The sequence below is a fragment of the Notothenia coriiceps genome, unplaced genomic scaffold, assembly GCF_000735185.1.
Source record: "Notothenia coriiceps isolate Sejong01 unplaced genomic scaffold, NC01 NC01_scaffold00018996, whole genome shotgun sequence".
Lineage (NCBI taxonomy): Eukaryota > Metazoa > Chordata > Actinopteri > Perciformes > Nototheniidae > Notothenia > Notothenia coriiceps.
In genome coordinates this window covers 1,370,147-1,385,446 of record NW_011351697.1, presented here as the reverse complement: position 1 = coordinate 1,385,446, position 15,300 = coordinate 1,370,147, and the positions used below count along the sequence as shown (strand labels likewise).

At 40.9% G+C, this 15,300-nt stretch overlaps 1 protein-coding gene across 2 annotated transcripts; it reads left to right on the top strand.

Annotated features, from left to right (window-relative positions):
• Nucleotides 1-3,673: 3,673 nt before the first annotated feature.
• On the top strand, nt 3,674-12,494 carry melk (maternal embryonic leucine zipper kinase). 2 transcript variants are annotated; one of them, XM_010778045.1, is made up of 18 exons: nt 3,674-3,781; nt 4,015-4,149; nt 4,243-4,328; nt 5,592-5,708; nt 5,793-5,936; nt 6,067-6,135; nt 6,306-6,398; nt 6,986-7,084; nt 7,779-7,847; nt 8,112-8,210; nt 8,353-8,439; nt 8,610-8,735; nt 8,972-9,133; nt 9,286-9,565; nt 10,951-11,044; nt 11,304-11,460; nt 11,541-11,644; nt 11,741-12,494. In XM_010778045.1, the coding sequence occupies exons 2-18, from the start codon at nt 4,071-4,073 to the stop codon at nt 11,916-11,918; spliced, it is 2,043 nt and encodes a 680-aa protein (XP_010776347.1). In that variant the 5' UTR covers nt 3,674-3,781; nt 4,015-4,070; the 3' UTR covers nt 11,919-12,494. The 2 variants fall into 2 exon arrangements, with proteins under 2 accessions (XP_010776347.1, XP_010776348.1); XM_010778046.1 differs by having other exon boundaries at nt 3,678-3,781; nt 3,986-4,149.
• The last annotated feature ends 2,806 nt before the right edge of the window (nt 12,495-15,300 follow it).

Genomic DNA, 15,300 nt, shown 5'->3' with positions numbered 1-15,300 from the left:
AAGCAAGCTGCGCTACATTTTGTGTTTACTGGGCTAAATCAGTCCTCTGCCCAGAACTGACACATTCAGCCAGGCAATATATTGCACCCATATGGGTTTGAAGCTCTCCACATCATTAATGTCCATGCAAATATTATACCATAACATCTCAAGATCAAGACTTTTGGAGTGTGTCTGTGGGGGTTGATTCCTGGCCAGTGAATTTAAAAAAATGTATCTGATGGTAAAACGTCATCCTTTGTGTGGGAATCAATGATGAAGGAGAACTGAATCACTTTCGAGAACAACTGCAAACACACACACACACACACACACACACACACACACACACACACACACACACACACACACACACACACACACACACACACACACACACACACACACACAGTGCCACAGTAACTCTTTAACAAACATATTGGCAGTCACATGAACAATCATAGACTTGCATGCGTACAGGATACTTCAATGTTCTCTAAAGATACGGTAGTTGTCATCTTTTGCTACTTTGGTGCAATTACATTGAGATGTATCGATTGACCTGAATATGACTGACTGCATATACTGTATGAAGCTTGTGAAACTGGCAAACGAAAACGCAGGCTGTCCAAGGCTGGTGCTGTGTCTGGTAAAACCATTGACTGTAACATATATTCAATCTTTATTTCAGACTCAAGGTCCATATCACATACAAAAAGACAAGATACGCATCAATAAATAAGATAAAAAGCTAAACACAAAACAGATAAAAAACAACAGATAAAAAATATAAAATCAGTCCAATCACAGCTAGCCACACATGCTCACTGTCTGTATAGGCTATTGCGCCAATGTCTCCAAAGAGAACCGAGTAGAACTCTTCACAGGGTTAATCAAAATCGAGATAACATGATTGTCCGAGTCTTCTAGGCGACACATGAATTTGTACATTAACTTTCTTAAAAGGGCTTGACAAGTAGGTACCCCCAAGTTAACAAACAGCTGGCTGGCACTGTGCCATCTTGGTACCCTCAGCAGCAACCGTGAAGCATCATTGTATGCAACTTTTAGTTTTTGTATGCTTCTAGCCTTGTAGTTACTCCACAGGTGAGCCGTGTACTATGGTGTACAGAAAGCTTTTTAAAAAAAACCAACAAAAAAAACCTAATTTGCCCCTCAAGCATATCAACCATTTATATATATTTGTATGATATATGAAAGTAAAGTTTCTCCTGAGATGCATCTTATAAAAAGACCCAGAGGAGGAAACACCCACTGGCTTACAATATGTTACAGAACATAAAAAACATGTTTAAATGTGCCGTAAAATTGTGAGCTCATGCAGATTTGAGAAGGACAGAGCCCTCACTGAAAGTTTTGCAAAAAAGAAAAGAGAAAAGAAAAAGTAGATTATTTCTGCTTTCCAACCATATGTGATGATTTAAAAAAGGATTTAGTCAGTGTTTCTCTGTATTTAGTAATTCAATGTGTGTATCTTAGCTGGCCACACTTACCACAAAAAACAAGAAGAAAAGAACACAAAATAATAAAAGACACTGTGGACGAACATAGAGTCCACAGCAATTTAGCTCAACACTTAAATCAAATATTTCTGTCCCTTACATCACCTTTAAATCCGATTTTCTACATTTTTCTCTCTTCTCCAGTTCCCATTTTTCACATCTTCCTCTACTAGACCTTGTCATTTTCATTTTCTTGTCTCCTCTCCTCTCACTCTTCCTCCAGCTGTGGGTTGTTTGATGTCCCTCTGTCCTGGTCAGGCCAGCTGCCCCAGAAACCAAATGATGGGTTCTGTCATCCCGCTGACACCTGGACGCCCCCTAACCACCGGTTCCTTCCCTAACGACCAACTTGTCCCCTAACAACCATGAGAAACAAAGGACGACCACCGATCAATCACTAAAATTCCTCTGCAGCTATCGGTCAGGATGTGATATTTTCACATTTCTACTTGGAGAAAATGTTTTTTCTTACATTTCAAATACTAATGCATATGTGTCGGGGCTATTAGGAGACCTAGGAAGTTTTTCTTAAGTTAAGACCTAACTTGTCCCAAAATGATAAGAAGGTGAAGGAAGTTGTCCTTTCCGATACATTTGGTGTAGGACAACTGACCATGAAAGAAATTGTAGTTAAAAAAGAAAACTTTAACAGTGAGAGTGGTTGTATACACTCATTACAGGTGGCTGACAAGTATACAGGGGTCTGTTAAAAACAAGCAGTGGTCTCTCACCTCACTTTTGACTAATTACAGGCTTGAGGAGTTGTTTAGGTGAAGGCACACACACCTTCTGACAACTTAAATACACCTTTCTGGTCAGCTGCTGCAGCCACATGCCCAGCTGAACAGTTCAGACATGGCAACAAACAGGATGCTTTAAATCCCACAAGTTGTATACCTGCCTGAACGTCATCACCAATATGCCACAAAAAAGCGAGCACCACTCGCCTCATCCTGGGCAGTCTTTTGTTTTTCCAAGCTTCGGTCCTCTGCCAGAGGCCTGGGAGTCTGAGAGTTCTGTGCAGTATCTTAGCTGTTCCTAGGACTGCGCTCTTCTGAGCTGAGATCTCGGATGTTTTTTATGTGATTTTCTGGAGTCACAGTCCCAGATTAGGATCAAACAACATTTCTCCTTACATCCCTCCAACGCTGTCTTTTCCCCCTCCCACCTCTCAAGCCAACCCCACCTTACGAACACACAAAATGTCTATTGTTAATACTTTTATATGATACATGATAATATGTGTCATAAAACAGCATAATGTATGCTGTAAAAAGTTTTAATAAATATGTTAGATAAAAGCATCAGCCTTAAATGTTAATACAATGTGGTCGTAGTGCTAATTTTAAGTAAACAATTTAAATATTTATTTCACCACTGTCTTCCCATCTTGGTCCAAAACCAAGATGGGAAGACAGTTATGATCTGACTTTATCTAGGTTTTTCTATTAATGTGTTATTGTATTTATATATGCATACGCACAGTTGCCACTTAATAAAATACACCTGGCTTAAACTAATGTGGGCTACCTTCATAAAAGTTAGGCCTATTTTAAAAAATAAAAACAGTTTTAGAGGTGCTCATTCAACTTTTAATGATTTAAGAACACTTACAAACAGATGTGCTTCCCCCCTTTTTCTATTGAGGTTTGAGAACAAAGGAAACACATAACAGTGTAATGTTAAGGTCTCAAAAGCATCATGAAGTTGATTCAATCAATAGCATGCATCTGTTTGCATTCCACATATGTATTTATTATCACAATTTAAAGGAATATTTTTATTTAATTTAAATGTTTAGCTCGTCTTATTCTGTTTAACAGTTTACTTCTCCTGCATTACTTGCATATTGGTCACTTGCAACATTCTCCTGTCTATTCTGTTTCTTCAAGATTGCATTATGTTTTATTATTTATGTCTTATATATATTTATGTTGCATTGTTGAATGAGCCTGGGACATACGTTTTGCATTGCCATAACTGTAGCTACTGATGCTTCACTTTAGCGCTTTGAGCACCTGGAAAAGCGCTATATAAATGTAATGTATTATTATTACAATAATAAAAAACCTCTGATTCCTGAGTTCATAGCTACAGTACTGTTGTTCGCCACAAGGGAGCGCACGTCGCTCAAACCGGAAGCAGGAAGTGAAGTCAACGTCAACGTGCGAAATTCAAACTTCTGTAACAAAACATCTCTGTTCGAGGGCTTTTCTATGTGGCATCTGATTCCTAACTGATTTCATCTCCTCCGTCTCTCGGTTTCATTAAAGATTCAGGTAACGTTCAAGAAGCATCATTCAGTTTGCTTGGAGTGAAGAAGGCTTTAATTACGTTAACGTTACTTGTATTAGTTTGGATACTTTTGTTAGCGTACATCAGGTCTTTTTTACGCCATTTGACACAAGCTTGCTAGAAAATGTTAGCTATGTAAAGCTGCTTTTACTTATGAAGGAAAGGTTGGTGTTTTTGGTTTAATTTAGTGACTTAGCGAGGTTTCCTCTCGCCGCAGTGAGGTCACCATCGTGGGGCTGAAACAGGAGGATAGATTGGATAAAGAGCAGGAGGATGCCTGTGGAAAGGACGGAGCACCGCGGAGCCGACGAGCTCTACAAATATTATGACGTTTATGAAACCATCGGATCAGGTAATGGCAATGGTGATATGTCCTTTATCAAAACAGCTCTGTCAGTGCCATATCCACTCTGACGTGTGTTTTTGAACCCTGTGTGTTTGTCAGGAGGCTTTGCCAAAGTCAAGCTGGGTCGACACCTCCAGACAGGAGAGAAGGTTGCCATTAAAATCATGAACAAGAAGGATCTAGGGGTAAGTTAGATCAGTTGTAAATGTGAGCATTATTCAACATAACTTGCATTTTTATACAATAAATTAAAAGAAAAGAGAAATGACCACGCCCAAAGTGGTGTGTTCGAGGTGTAACCCTATTTAATTGTTTTTTCATGGACTCAACATATGCTATTCCGAATTACATTAGCAGAAACATTAGTATCACTAATGTATATTACATGCAGGGGTGCACATAACTTTTTTAGTGAGTTACTCTGATGAGTACCAGGAGACAGCATTTGGTACTCACCCTACACAAAGCGTGGTGTAAATATGTGGAAATTAGCTCAGCTAAAATCCGGCATGTTTACGTTTTTTAAAGCATTATTTGTTTTAAATGTTCATCAATGTGCATTGTCCCTCTTCAAATAAATGAAAATTAAAAGTGCAGTCTTCCTCACTGTCCTCCTCAGTGTCTCCTTCACTGTCCTCTATTTCCACTGCTTGCATGGTAGATGATGAAGATGCTGCAGATGCAACTCCCTGTCCCTGTTTAAGCCTGCAATTTGTTTTCTCTAAAACTTGTTGCCAAAAATGTGAAATCCTCACATTTCCTGAGGCCAAGTTGAAGGATTAAATACTAAGAAATGACATGACTTGAAGTCATATCTGATTTCAGATGTGGGACGTAACTAAGTACACTTATTCAAGTACTGTACTTAGGAACCATTTTGAGATACTTGTACTTTACTTGAGTATTTCTATGTTATGCTACTTCAGAGGTAAATGGTGTACTTTTACTCCACTACATTTTTTGAATACCTTTTTAGTTATTTATAGATTTGGATTAATGATGTGAAATATAATCAAGTCTTAAATCAGACTTTAGTTCCACCTGGAGTAAATTCACAAGCTGCCCTGCAGTATACAAAGTCATTCAAACTAGCTGCACCTTTACCAGACAAGAAACACGTGTAGACAAAATATGTGTTTTTGTTTTGATGACCTATCAGGTAGGCAAAGGCGCTTAGTGACACAAGTGACATTGCGCATTTCAGATTTTTACGGCGCATGCATACCTGCGTACCAGTTATGTGCACCCCTGATTATATATACATGGCTGTAGTGCACATTTATGCCAACAAACCTTTACAAAAACGGCATGATTGATCAGTACATAAACTATTGCTCCACTGTTCCATGTACCCAAATATTTCTGTATGCTGTATGTGTTCTGAAGAACATCATTTATCTAAATTTCACAAATGTTTCAATTAATAAAGAAATTGTTTGTCACCCCAGGATGACCTGCCCCGTGTGAAGGTGGAGATCGAGGCCATGAGGAACCTGAGCCATCAGCACGTTTGCCGTCTCTACCATGTCATAGAGACCACCACCCAGATCTTCATAGTGATGGAGGTAGGCACACACATGGACTGACGCAGTATGTGAGTGTGAATATGACCTTATTTAGGTTTTATTTTACAATTTTCTCCCTCTCAGTACTGTCCAGGTGGCGAGTTGTTTGACTACATCATAGCAAAGGACCGTCTGCCAGAGGAGGAGACCCGGGTTTTCTTCAGACAGATTGTGTCAGCGATGGCCTACGTCCACAGCCAGGGATACGCACACAGGGACCTCAAACCGGTGAGCACAACCGCTGATTCCATGTGAAAGAGTGACTGAGAGATTGTGACCACAACAAAATGTGTCTCCTTGTCTGTGACAGCATCCTAATCTTAACATTTGCTACAACACTTGTCTTTCTGAAATGTAGGAAAACCTATTGATCGATGAAAACCACAACTTGAAGCTCATAGACTTTGGATTGTGTGCCAAACCTAAGGTACGTCATCAACTTATTCTCTGTCTTATTGTGTTTGTGGTATTGTGTTTACAGTTATAGAGAAAGGTGTATTAAACAAAGCATCCTTGTGGACAATATTGCAGCTGAAGTGTTTACATGGTGATTAATGCCTTTAACGTGATGTAAACATGTGGTCATGTCTCTCCTAGGGAGGTCTGGGTTATGAGCTGATGACGTGTTGTGGCAGCCCTGCCTACGCTGCTCCTGAACTCATCCAGGGAAAAGCATACATTGGTTCAGAGGTGAGAGATGATGCCTTTTCCAACTATGAGCACAACCAGAGTTATGACATTTCAGAATTCCTGCAGATCTTCAAAAACCTTATTTTACCAGAGTTTTATTTACTATTTACTGATGCCTCTTGTGCACTAATGTCACACAGGTCAGGATTTTGATCACCATTTTTGTTTTTGTGGATTAAGGTATTCTATCAGGGTTTCTAACTCTTCACGATTTGACTAGAGGCACATTTTCTTACATACTGAGTAAGAAAAGACAAAACTGCCAAGTCGGCACACAAACACGCCCATTCCTATCTTTGAAACCAGTAGCAAGCTAAATTGTCCAAAAGTTTTAGTATTTGTAAAGGTGTTCTTGAATTTAATTCCATGTAGCATTTCAAACATTGTTTACAACTTTCTTGACGCTGTAGGAACCCTGTACCACACACATTTGTTTCCCCAATCAAATTCATTTCTACCTGCCTGTTCCACATTTCTGCTTTTTCGCGGTTTGCTGAGTGTATTCGCTGGTGCATGACTCAGTGCAACTGAGCTGTGAAATCCTAACTGTAAAGCTGAAATACTGCTGTGTGATGTGTAATGTGCAGGCTGATGTGTGGAGCATGGGAGTGCTGCTGTTCGCTCTGCTCTGTGGATATCTACCCTTTGATGACGACAACTGCGGGGTCCTCTACAGGAAGATTGCAGTAAGAGAGCTGGCCTTCTTCTAGCTGTTTAAGATGTTTGATATTTAAAGGTCCCATGTCATGGCCATTTCTACTGATCATAATTCCATTGTTGAGGTCTACTAGAATAGATTTATATTGTGCAATTTTTTGCAAACTCACATTGGTTTCTCATACAGCATCTCTGTATAGTATGTGTATTCACTCTGTCCTACACGGCTTGTTGGAGTTCCTGCCCCCCCCCCCTCTCTCTCTCTCTATGAGCCCAGTGTGCTCTGATTGGTCAGCTCGCCCACTCTGTTCTGATGAGTCTACCACTATGGTCTATCACCGTTACAGCGGAACATCAGTGATTACGTGTTACAATGGCGTTAGCAACCAGAAAATGACACCAGTAATGACAAACAGATGAGAATGCTGTGTGGGGTCTGGGTGTCGTGTTGGCGGGACGTTGCGCGGCTCGCTGCTGCGAGGAGCGGACAGTGTGAACTGGGTTCATTTCCTGCTTGCTGCGTGGGGTCTGCGAGACAGCAAGACATCGCGAATGGACGCGGGAAGGGAGGCGATGCTGAGGGGGCTGCAGCACCCCCATCTGCGAGGCTCCACTAGCTTCAATATCTTGTGTCAATTCCGTTGAATTGTTTGTATTAAGCTCAATCAAATCCCAATACTATCATGTTTCACAATTGTTTTTGTACATCTTTTATCTCTTCAGAGAGGCAAATATGATAACCCCCATTGGCTGTCTCCAGGAAGTGTCCTCATCCTCAATCAGATGTTGCAGGTGCATAACAATACTTTTATTACTTCACTTTTTAGCCATTTTGTAGACATTTCCCTCCATGAGTTACTAGTCTGGTTCTCATTGCACACTACTGGAACTCATCTACACACATCTTTACAAAATAATAGAAGTAGTAAACATTTTTTATTTAACATTGTTGGTGCATATCATTTAATGACTTGTACAACATTTTCGATATTGTATTGGTTGTTGGATGTGTAGTCTCTTGATTATTGAGTTGTAGTTCTTGTGTTTGTCCTGTAGGTGGACCCCAAGCGGCGTATTACTCTTCGGCAGCTGCTGGACCATCCCTGGGTGATGAAAGACTACAACAGCCCCGTGGAGTGGCTTAGCAGAAAGCCGGTAAACACACACGCACGCACGCACGCACGCATACGAACATAATTGTTTGAGATAATGTTGTTTAGTGATGACATATAAAAACAATACAAAGTTAAGGAGGGTCTGTCTTCATTTTGTGTAAACATGCTGGGTCTTTTTGTAGCTCGGCCACATCGATGAGGACTGTGTCACTGAGATGGCTGTCAACATGAAGCGATCGAGGGGGAGCACCACTGCGCTGGTCAAGGAGGTAAAATGTTTATTATGCTGGTCTGTTCCACAACAGTTGTGATTATGTTGCGTTATGGATGGTGACATCACAACAACTGCATATGTTAATCATATGAACAACCCCTTTATTCTGCGTAATTTACATACTCTCTATTTGATATGCAGTCTAAAACAAATGTCCTCTTACAGTGGCGGTATGACCAGACTTCAGCCATCTACCTGCTGCTGCTGTCAAAGAAGCAGAGGGGCAAACCTGTCCGCATGCGCCCTGAACCCACAGTGTGTGAGGACTCTCCTCTGCATAAGGGACTACAGGTCAGACTCAGCACCACAACTCCCAGAAGGCTTTTCTTCTTTTTCTGGGCTACTGACGGCTTTATTACTCTACCTAGGACATACTTACTGTTTCCCAGTATCCAGATATGCTGTATTATGTTTTTGTCTTTTTCGTTATTTTATTTCTTATTTTGTTGTCTTTTCTTTTTCTTATTTTGTATTTTTCTTTTCTTTTTTTCTTTTCTTTTTTTTCATTTCTTCTCTCTTGCTGTCAGTCAAGGGAAGCTCTTCACTTGAGTGAGGATGAAGATGCCGTGATGATGGGTTCTCTGGACCTTTGCTCAGACTACATTGATGATTGCCCATGGGTTCCAGCCAAACATTACACACCCCAGGGAGTCAGAGGTCAGCCAGATGGAGCTGTAAACAAAGACACGGTATGTGAAATTTGGAACATGTGTGAATGCTGTCTCCAATGTCCTCACAGATTCATTTTGGGTTAGAAATATTGGTGAAAGGTTATGCCCTTTGTGCCTCTTCCACAGAAATCTACTAACATCAAGCTTTTCTCTTCTTTGTATTGCTAAAGAGACTGGCATCCCCAGCGGTGGAGAAAAGGTACGCTTACAGTCCGACTCCAGAGAGGGGGCGGACAGCGGCACAGCACCGCCAGGAGAGAAGGGACAGAGGCCAGGAACGAACCAGTGAGAACAAGGAGAATATGGCGGTGCAGCATAAAGACGTTGAATTATTTGCGCTGCCCCCTCCTCGAACTCCCGTGTCCAGTAAGAAGAATCCACGGCCCAACAAGAATGTGTTGACCACACCTAGTAAAAATGCTAACATAGCCAATGCAGACGCACCTAAAGGTAAGAGCAGTTTCAACCATTGAACCCATGGCAGTAATATAGAACAGGCAACACACAGTTTCAGTTCATCATGCAGTTTGTTTGTATACTGTAATTGTTTTTTTACGTTCCAAACAAGAGCCCGAAGTACAATCTCTATTTATTAGATTATTTGCATTAGCCAACTGCCCCTCTCCACATTGTGCTCTCTCATTTATCTTTCCCTCGCTCAGTCCTCATGCATCTCATAATCATAAGTGCCACGTCCACATGCCACACATTTGCAAGTAAATTGTCTTTTAGTAATAAACTCATTTATTGGGCCTATTATTTTCTATCCCAAAGCCTCTCATGTTTCTATGATTTAGCTGTCATTACTGAAACCACAGAGAATGGATGGACACACTCAAACACTCTCATTTACATACACACTTATCACTGTCAACTCAAAGGTGAGGTTATTATTATCAGGAAGCTAATTATTTTCCTTTATCTGTGAGTGAAGGTCACTTATGAATGAAGAATCATTAAAGTCTTAATTATTTGTCAAAGTGAATTGTCTGCTCTGAGGTCCGGCCTCATTAGTTTCTTCTATAAACTCGTCCACAGGTGGGCTAAGCAGTCGACTATTGGGTGTTAAACTCTTGGAATTTGGCTTGGCCCTGCTCTCTTTTCAGCCTCCTGTTCTCTAAGCTACAGTGCAGACATGCTGCTTCTTAAAACACACACACACACACACGCTGTGGTCTGTGTGTCCGTCCCTAGGCGTGTGCTGTGACAGGTGTAGCTGTCTCTTTCCTCTGCTCACAGTCCCACGTGGGCTGTAGTGACATGTGTTCTCTTGCAACTAAAGCCTAGCTGTGTGTGTGTGTGTGTGTGTGTGTGTGTGTGTGTGTGTGTGTGTGTGTGTGTGTGTGTGTGTGTGTGTGACACACACACACACACAAAGCCTTTGTGTTCACAACTCCGATGACAAAGCCAGCCAGCTTCATGCGTAAGAGCAAAGGGCTGTATCGGTCACTTTCTCATCTAATCCCCATCTGAGTTCCCCTTTTGTTTCCTCTCAAGATACTTTCAGGTTCCAAACATTACATAAGTCGAATTTTTGTACAGAAGGGCTTCAACTGATAATTATTTATTAATATGCAAATTCTTTTCTGAGTTGATTAATTAATCTTATGGTAAAATGTCAATACAATTGTTATCCTAGTTTCTCAAAGTCAACAATGGTGTCATCAAATGTTTTGTAGTGTCAGTCTGAAATTGTATGATATTCAGTTTTATTCCATGCTTCTTTTTTTTTTGCAATTATGTTTTTGTCTAACCAACAGTTGGACTAATTGTCGCAGCTTTAAGTTCTTTCTCTATTCACTATTTTTAAAACAAAATGTCTGTTTGTGTTGTAGGTGAAGGCAGTGCATCTAAAGAGCACACCAAGAAGAGAACAGAGTTCAAGGAGATTGCAAACGTCGAATTACTGACCTTCAGTCCTGAGCGAAGGTGAGTGGGGTATCTGATGTAAAAGAGAGGGAGTAAGGGATGGTGTGTGTGCTAACATTGATAAATGCAGGCAATAATGGAATGGGAGGAGAAATACTGTTCACATCTAAGACTACAGGACGGCTTATGGTCTACAGAGACTCAACCACGGTTAAAAGTTGATATTTATGATAATACATCTTCATCTTACCTCCTGCTTTCGGTAAGAAAAGTTTGATAGAATGACAGGTCATGAGAGTCCCTGTTTTTTTTTCTCCAGGTCTCGCTCATTGGACATGGCTGTGACATCAGACAGCGGGAAGAAGAAGAGAGCAGGAAAGATGTTTGGTTCCCTGGAGAGAGGTCTGGATAAGATGATCACCATGCTCACTCCCAGCAAGAGACGAGCCCTGCGTGACGGCCCGCGCAAGATCAAGGTATGCAAGTCAACCCTTCATACCCATTCTGTGTCAAAAATAGTGTACATCATTCTTTTTCTGTTTGTGTTTTCCCCTAGGCGCAGTACAACGTTACTCTGACCAGTCAGACCAACCCAGACCAAATCCTGAACCAGATCCTGTCCATCCTGCCGGAGAAAAATGTTGATTTCACCCAGCATGGGTGAGAAGACACGCCTTAGCCTCTTCGTTCTGATCAGATCATTTCTGCCTATTCTTTGAACCAATTCTAATCTCTCTGTCACCTTCCTTCATTTAGGTATACCCTAAAGTGTCAAACCTGGGGCGACTCTGGTAAGGTTACCATGGCGTTTGAGCTGGAGGTGTGCATGCTGCAGAGGCCAGAGGTCGTGGGGGTCCGCCGCCAGAGGCTGAAGGGGGACGCCTGGGTCTACAAACGCCTGGTGGAAGACATCCTCGGCACATCCAGTATCTAAATAATGCACTTTCCTGTCAATATCACTCCCAGTGTAAATCAATGGATGCCTTTTTGTGTCCTACAATAAATGATGTCTGATTAGGAATTGTAGCAGAGATTCAGACTAAGATCCGTGTCTTAACACATTAATGATTAGTTCTTCATTATTCATAGTGAATATTTGAAATTGTCCTTAGGCCAGCCGGCCATCCCCAGAGAACATGTTGCATTAAATGTATGAGAATTACATGTCCGTATGGCTGTTTCACTTTTTAATTGTAAAGCTGAATAGGATCTCAGTCAGTCCTCTTGAGATGAATGTGTGAAATGAAACAATGTTATTTACAGTATACCTTCTGGCTGCTTATTACCATATTTATGTCTTGATGTCGTTATTCTTCCCTGTAGGTGTAATTTCCTGTTACTAATGTACATGTTTAAAATTCTTCCATCAATATGTTTTACATGGTTGTTTTGTATGAACTGTCTTCTTTTATTTCTCATTGGTGCTTATCCAGTTTTTACTGTCTGTCTCATTGTTTGTGTAAGATTTTGACTGACGAGGAGAAAAATAAATGGTTTCTAGTGGATCTAATATGTCTGTGTTTATGTAGACAGATGATCAAGATTAATTTACGTCAGATTTTCTTTTTTTATTCACTCAGCAATTTGATGGAGCAGTGGTGTGTTTTACACTTTGTCATCATCCTTCTGTTCTTCTGGTATACACTTCTCTTTGGTACAAAGATTGATAGTGATAGTTTATCTTAGTGACAGCATTTCTCAGTTCACATTTAGTCAAATAAGTGCTGAAAGGTGTGAAAAATGCTTCAACACTTTAGATGCTTTGGGTTTGAAAGCTGACATCCTTCACTCACATGTTGACAGCATTTTTTATTTAAAAGTCATCCACACACCTTTATGTCCTTGAACTACAGAAATTCACATGCTCTGTGTTCTCGTGTAAATATAAAACAGTGAGAGGTTTATCCCTGATACTCAAAATGTTGGAGGATCATGGTTATGGCAGAAATGGCTGTAGGAGTGTGATTGTTATGACTAAATAATGATGATCATTGCCAGCAACATTTGAACAAAGTGAAAAAAGCTCCTTCTCCCCCTCCCTGTTCCCAGACAAGATGCCACTTAGCCTTAACAGTGCTGCGGCTGATTGGCATGTATTCGTGGCAGCTTCTCCTTGGCGTCTCAGCAGGGAGGGGAAGGGTAACGATGGGTTGAGGTGATGATAAGGGGGGTTTAACCTTAATGGAGTCTTGAGAGAGGGAGGGGAGTGGGATGATAATTTAAGACAGAGGTGAAGGTTGAAGTTGGTGGGATTAAAAAAAAATGAGAACATATCCTCCATAATATTCCAGTGGCGGTAACGAGTCATGCTGGGCTAAGGTTGAAGGCGTTGTGTGTGTTTGGTGTGGACAACAGCTGGAGTAAAAACCAGCTGTCACTTTTCTCACAAATAAGAATGTCTCCCCTCTTTTCAGTCTCCAGTCACTACATGAGCCACATTTTTCTTACCTTTATGCATTCTTTCTTCTAGACTAATTCCATTATATATTGTTTGGTTCTTAATCATAAACTTGACACTCTATAATGTTACATTTACTTAAACCTCTCAATGCATGCAGACAGTAACAGGGCAGGTAGCAAATTAACGTATTGTAAGAAAACCCCATTTTCAGTTTGCAAATATATAATGAGGGGCTTTCAATGATTCTTGTCATGTCCCTCCATTCAAACAGGGGGCACCGCAATCCCTGTTCTCATGTTGGGAAGTTTTATCCATGCTTGTTTAAAAACTAGAGCAAGAGAGCATGGCTGATTCCTGCCCTGAAGAGGATTAATACATTAAACAATTGAGAAAAGTTTGCAGAACATAAAGGCATGTGGGACTTTTAATGTATCAGTGAGCTGACACACAGTACGTCCAGTTTGGGAGCAGTGCCGGGTAAATACAGATTATTTGTGAATAAAGCAGATTGGTGCTCATTTGTTTTGTTCGTTCTTTTCAGGCTTGTGAGTGTAAATCTGGTAGCAGCAATGGGGCTCCTGTTGACAGCAATTCTCATTCTTCTTTTCCTATGTGACTTTCTGAAGAGCGTTACACTGATACGGTCCAATCATTTTGTCTGCTATTTTTCGTGAAGCTACTGCATTACACATCCATTTATTTTTGTTCCTCTGACTACATTGCTCATTTTCCAGGGCTTTACAAGGCTCAGATGTCTAAGGACACCTCGCATGGAAATCCTTGTGAGGTACGTTAATGCAAAAACAATGAACAGAGTCGTTATGTGTGCTTTATCTTAGTGGCTCCTTAGGGTCAGGAACCCCCTAAGCCTAAGGGATCCCAGTATACGAGTGTTGAAAAGCAAAACAGAAGAAAAAGGAATAATAGTTTTAACTTTCCTCTAATTCTAATTTCTCTGGTAAAATACTGAATACTTTCACCTCTCCAGGTCTCAAAAACCTTTACATTAAAACGTTGTGAGAGCCCTGTTAGCTGCTTTCTGCTGTTTCCTGTCTACAGAATGTCCGATACAAATACAAATGCTTCTAGAAAATCTAAGTAAGAAACTAGCTGGTCAATTACATTTTAGTTGGACTAGCATTCTTCAGGTAGCCATAACAACACTCAGAGAATTCGAGCCAATACTTTCTATCAGCATTATAATGTCACATGTCCACTCTCTATTTGTCCTTATAGTATCAACAAGCGAGGAAGCAGTGTCTCTCCTCTTGTCTCCTCTGTCCCTGTCCTCCTGGCTCTCCTCCACGCTGCTCAGACTTGTCCTCTCCGTCCCTCTCTCACTCCTCCTGGCCGGGCCTTGGTGCGTGGCGACCCTCTGTGTCTCTCTGCTGCTGACGTGTCTGCATGTTGCTCTGTACCTGCTTCACCTGGAACTTGTGGTTGGGGTGATGGCCATGTTGATCCTTACACAACACAGAGTAGCTGACAGTGACACCACCAATGAGAAAGTGTTGTACCAGCAAAGATATTGGAGCGGCATCATCACAGCAACAGCCAAACTGGGGGTGTTTGGTTGTAAACAGGCTGATTTCTGCTGTAACATTATCAAATTGTGTATTTCTTCAATTAAAATTCCACCTCAATTGCTTTCTCTGACTTTCATTTACTTAATGAACTTGCAGTTCATTTTCACACAGAACTTGCATTTAAATTGGCTTTGGGACACTTTTAAAAAGCAACGTAAAAAAAAGAACTGATTAGTGTGCGTCCTCGTGACCTAAATGAGGGTGAAAATATCTGCTAGTTGCTACTTTAACAAACAGTCTACAGTTGTCCACTTATCTGTCTCTCTCATTTTCTCTCTTCTTGTCTTTAACTGTGGCCTCCAATTATCTGCGGATTGTTGTGCTGTTTT

Bases quoted from the DNA above. Each gene is read 5' to 3' on its own strand.
- melk (XM_010778045.1), top strand. From the start codon at position 4,071: ATGCCTGTGGAAAGGACGGAGCACCGCGGAGCCGACGAGCTCTACAAA. The intron at 8,211-8,352 runs GTAAACACACAC...GTCTTTTTGTAG, and splicing joins AGTGGCTTAGCAGAAAGCCG to CTCGGCCACATCGATGAGGA. The intron at 9,134-9,285 runs GTATGTGAAATT...GTATTGCTAAAG, and splicing joins GAGCTGTAAACAAAGACACG to AGACTGGCATCCCCAGCGGT.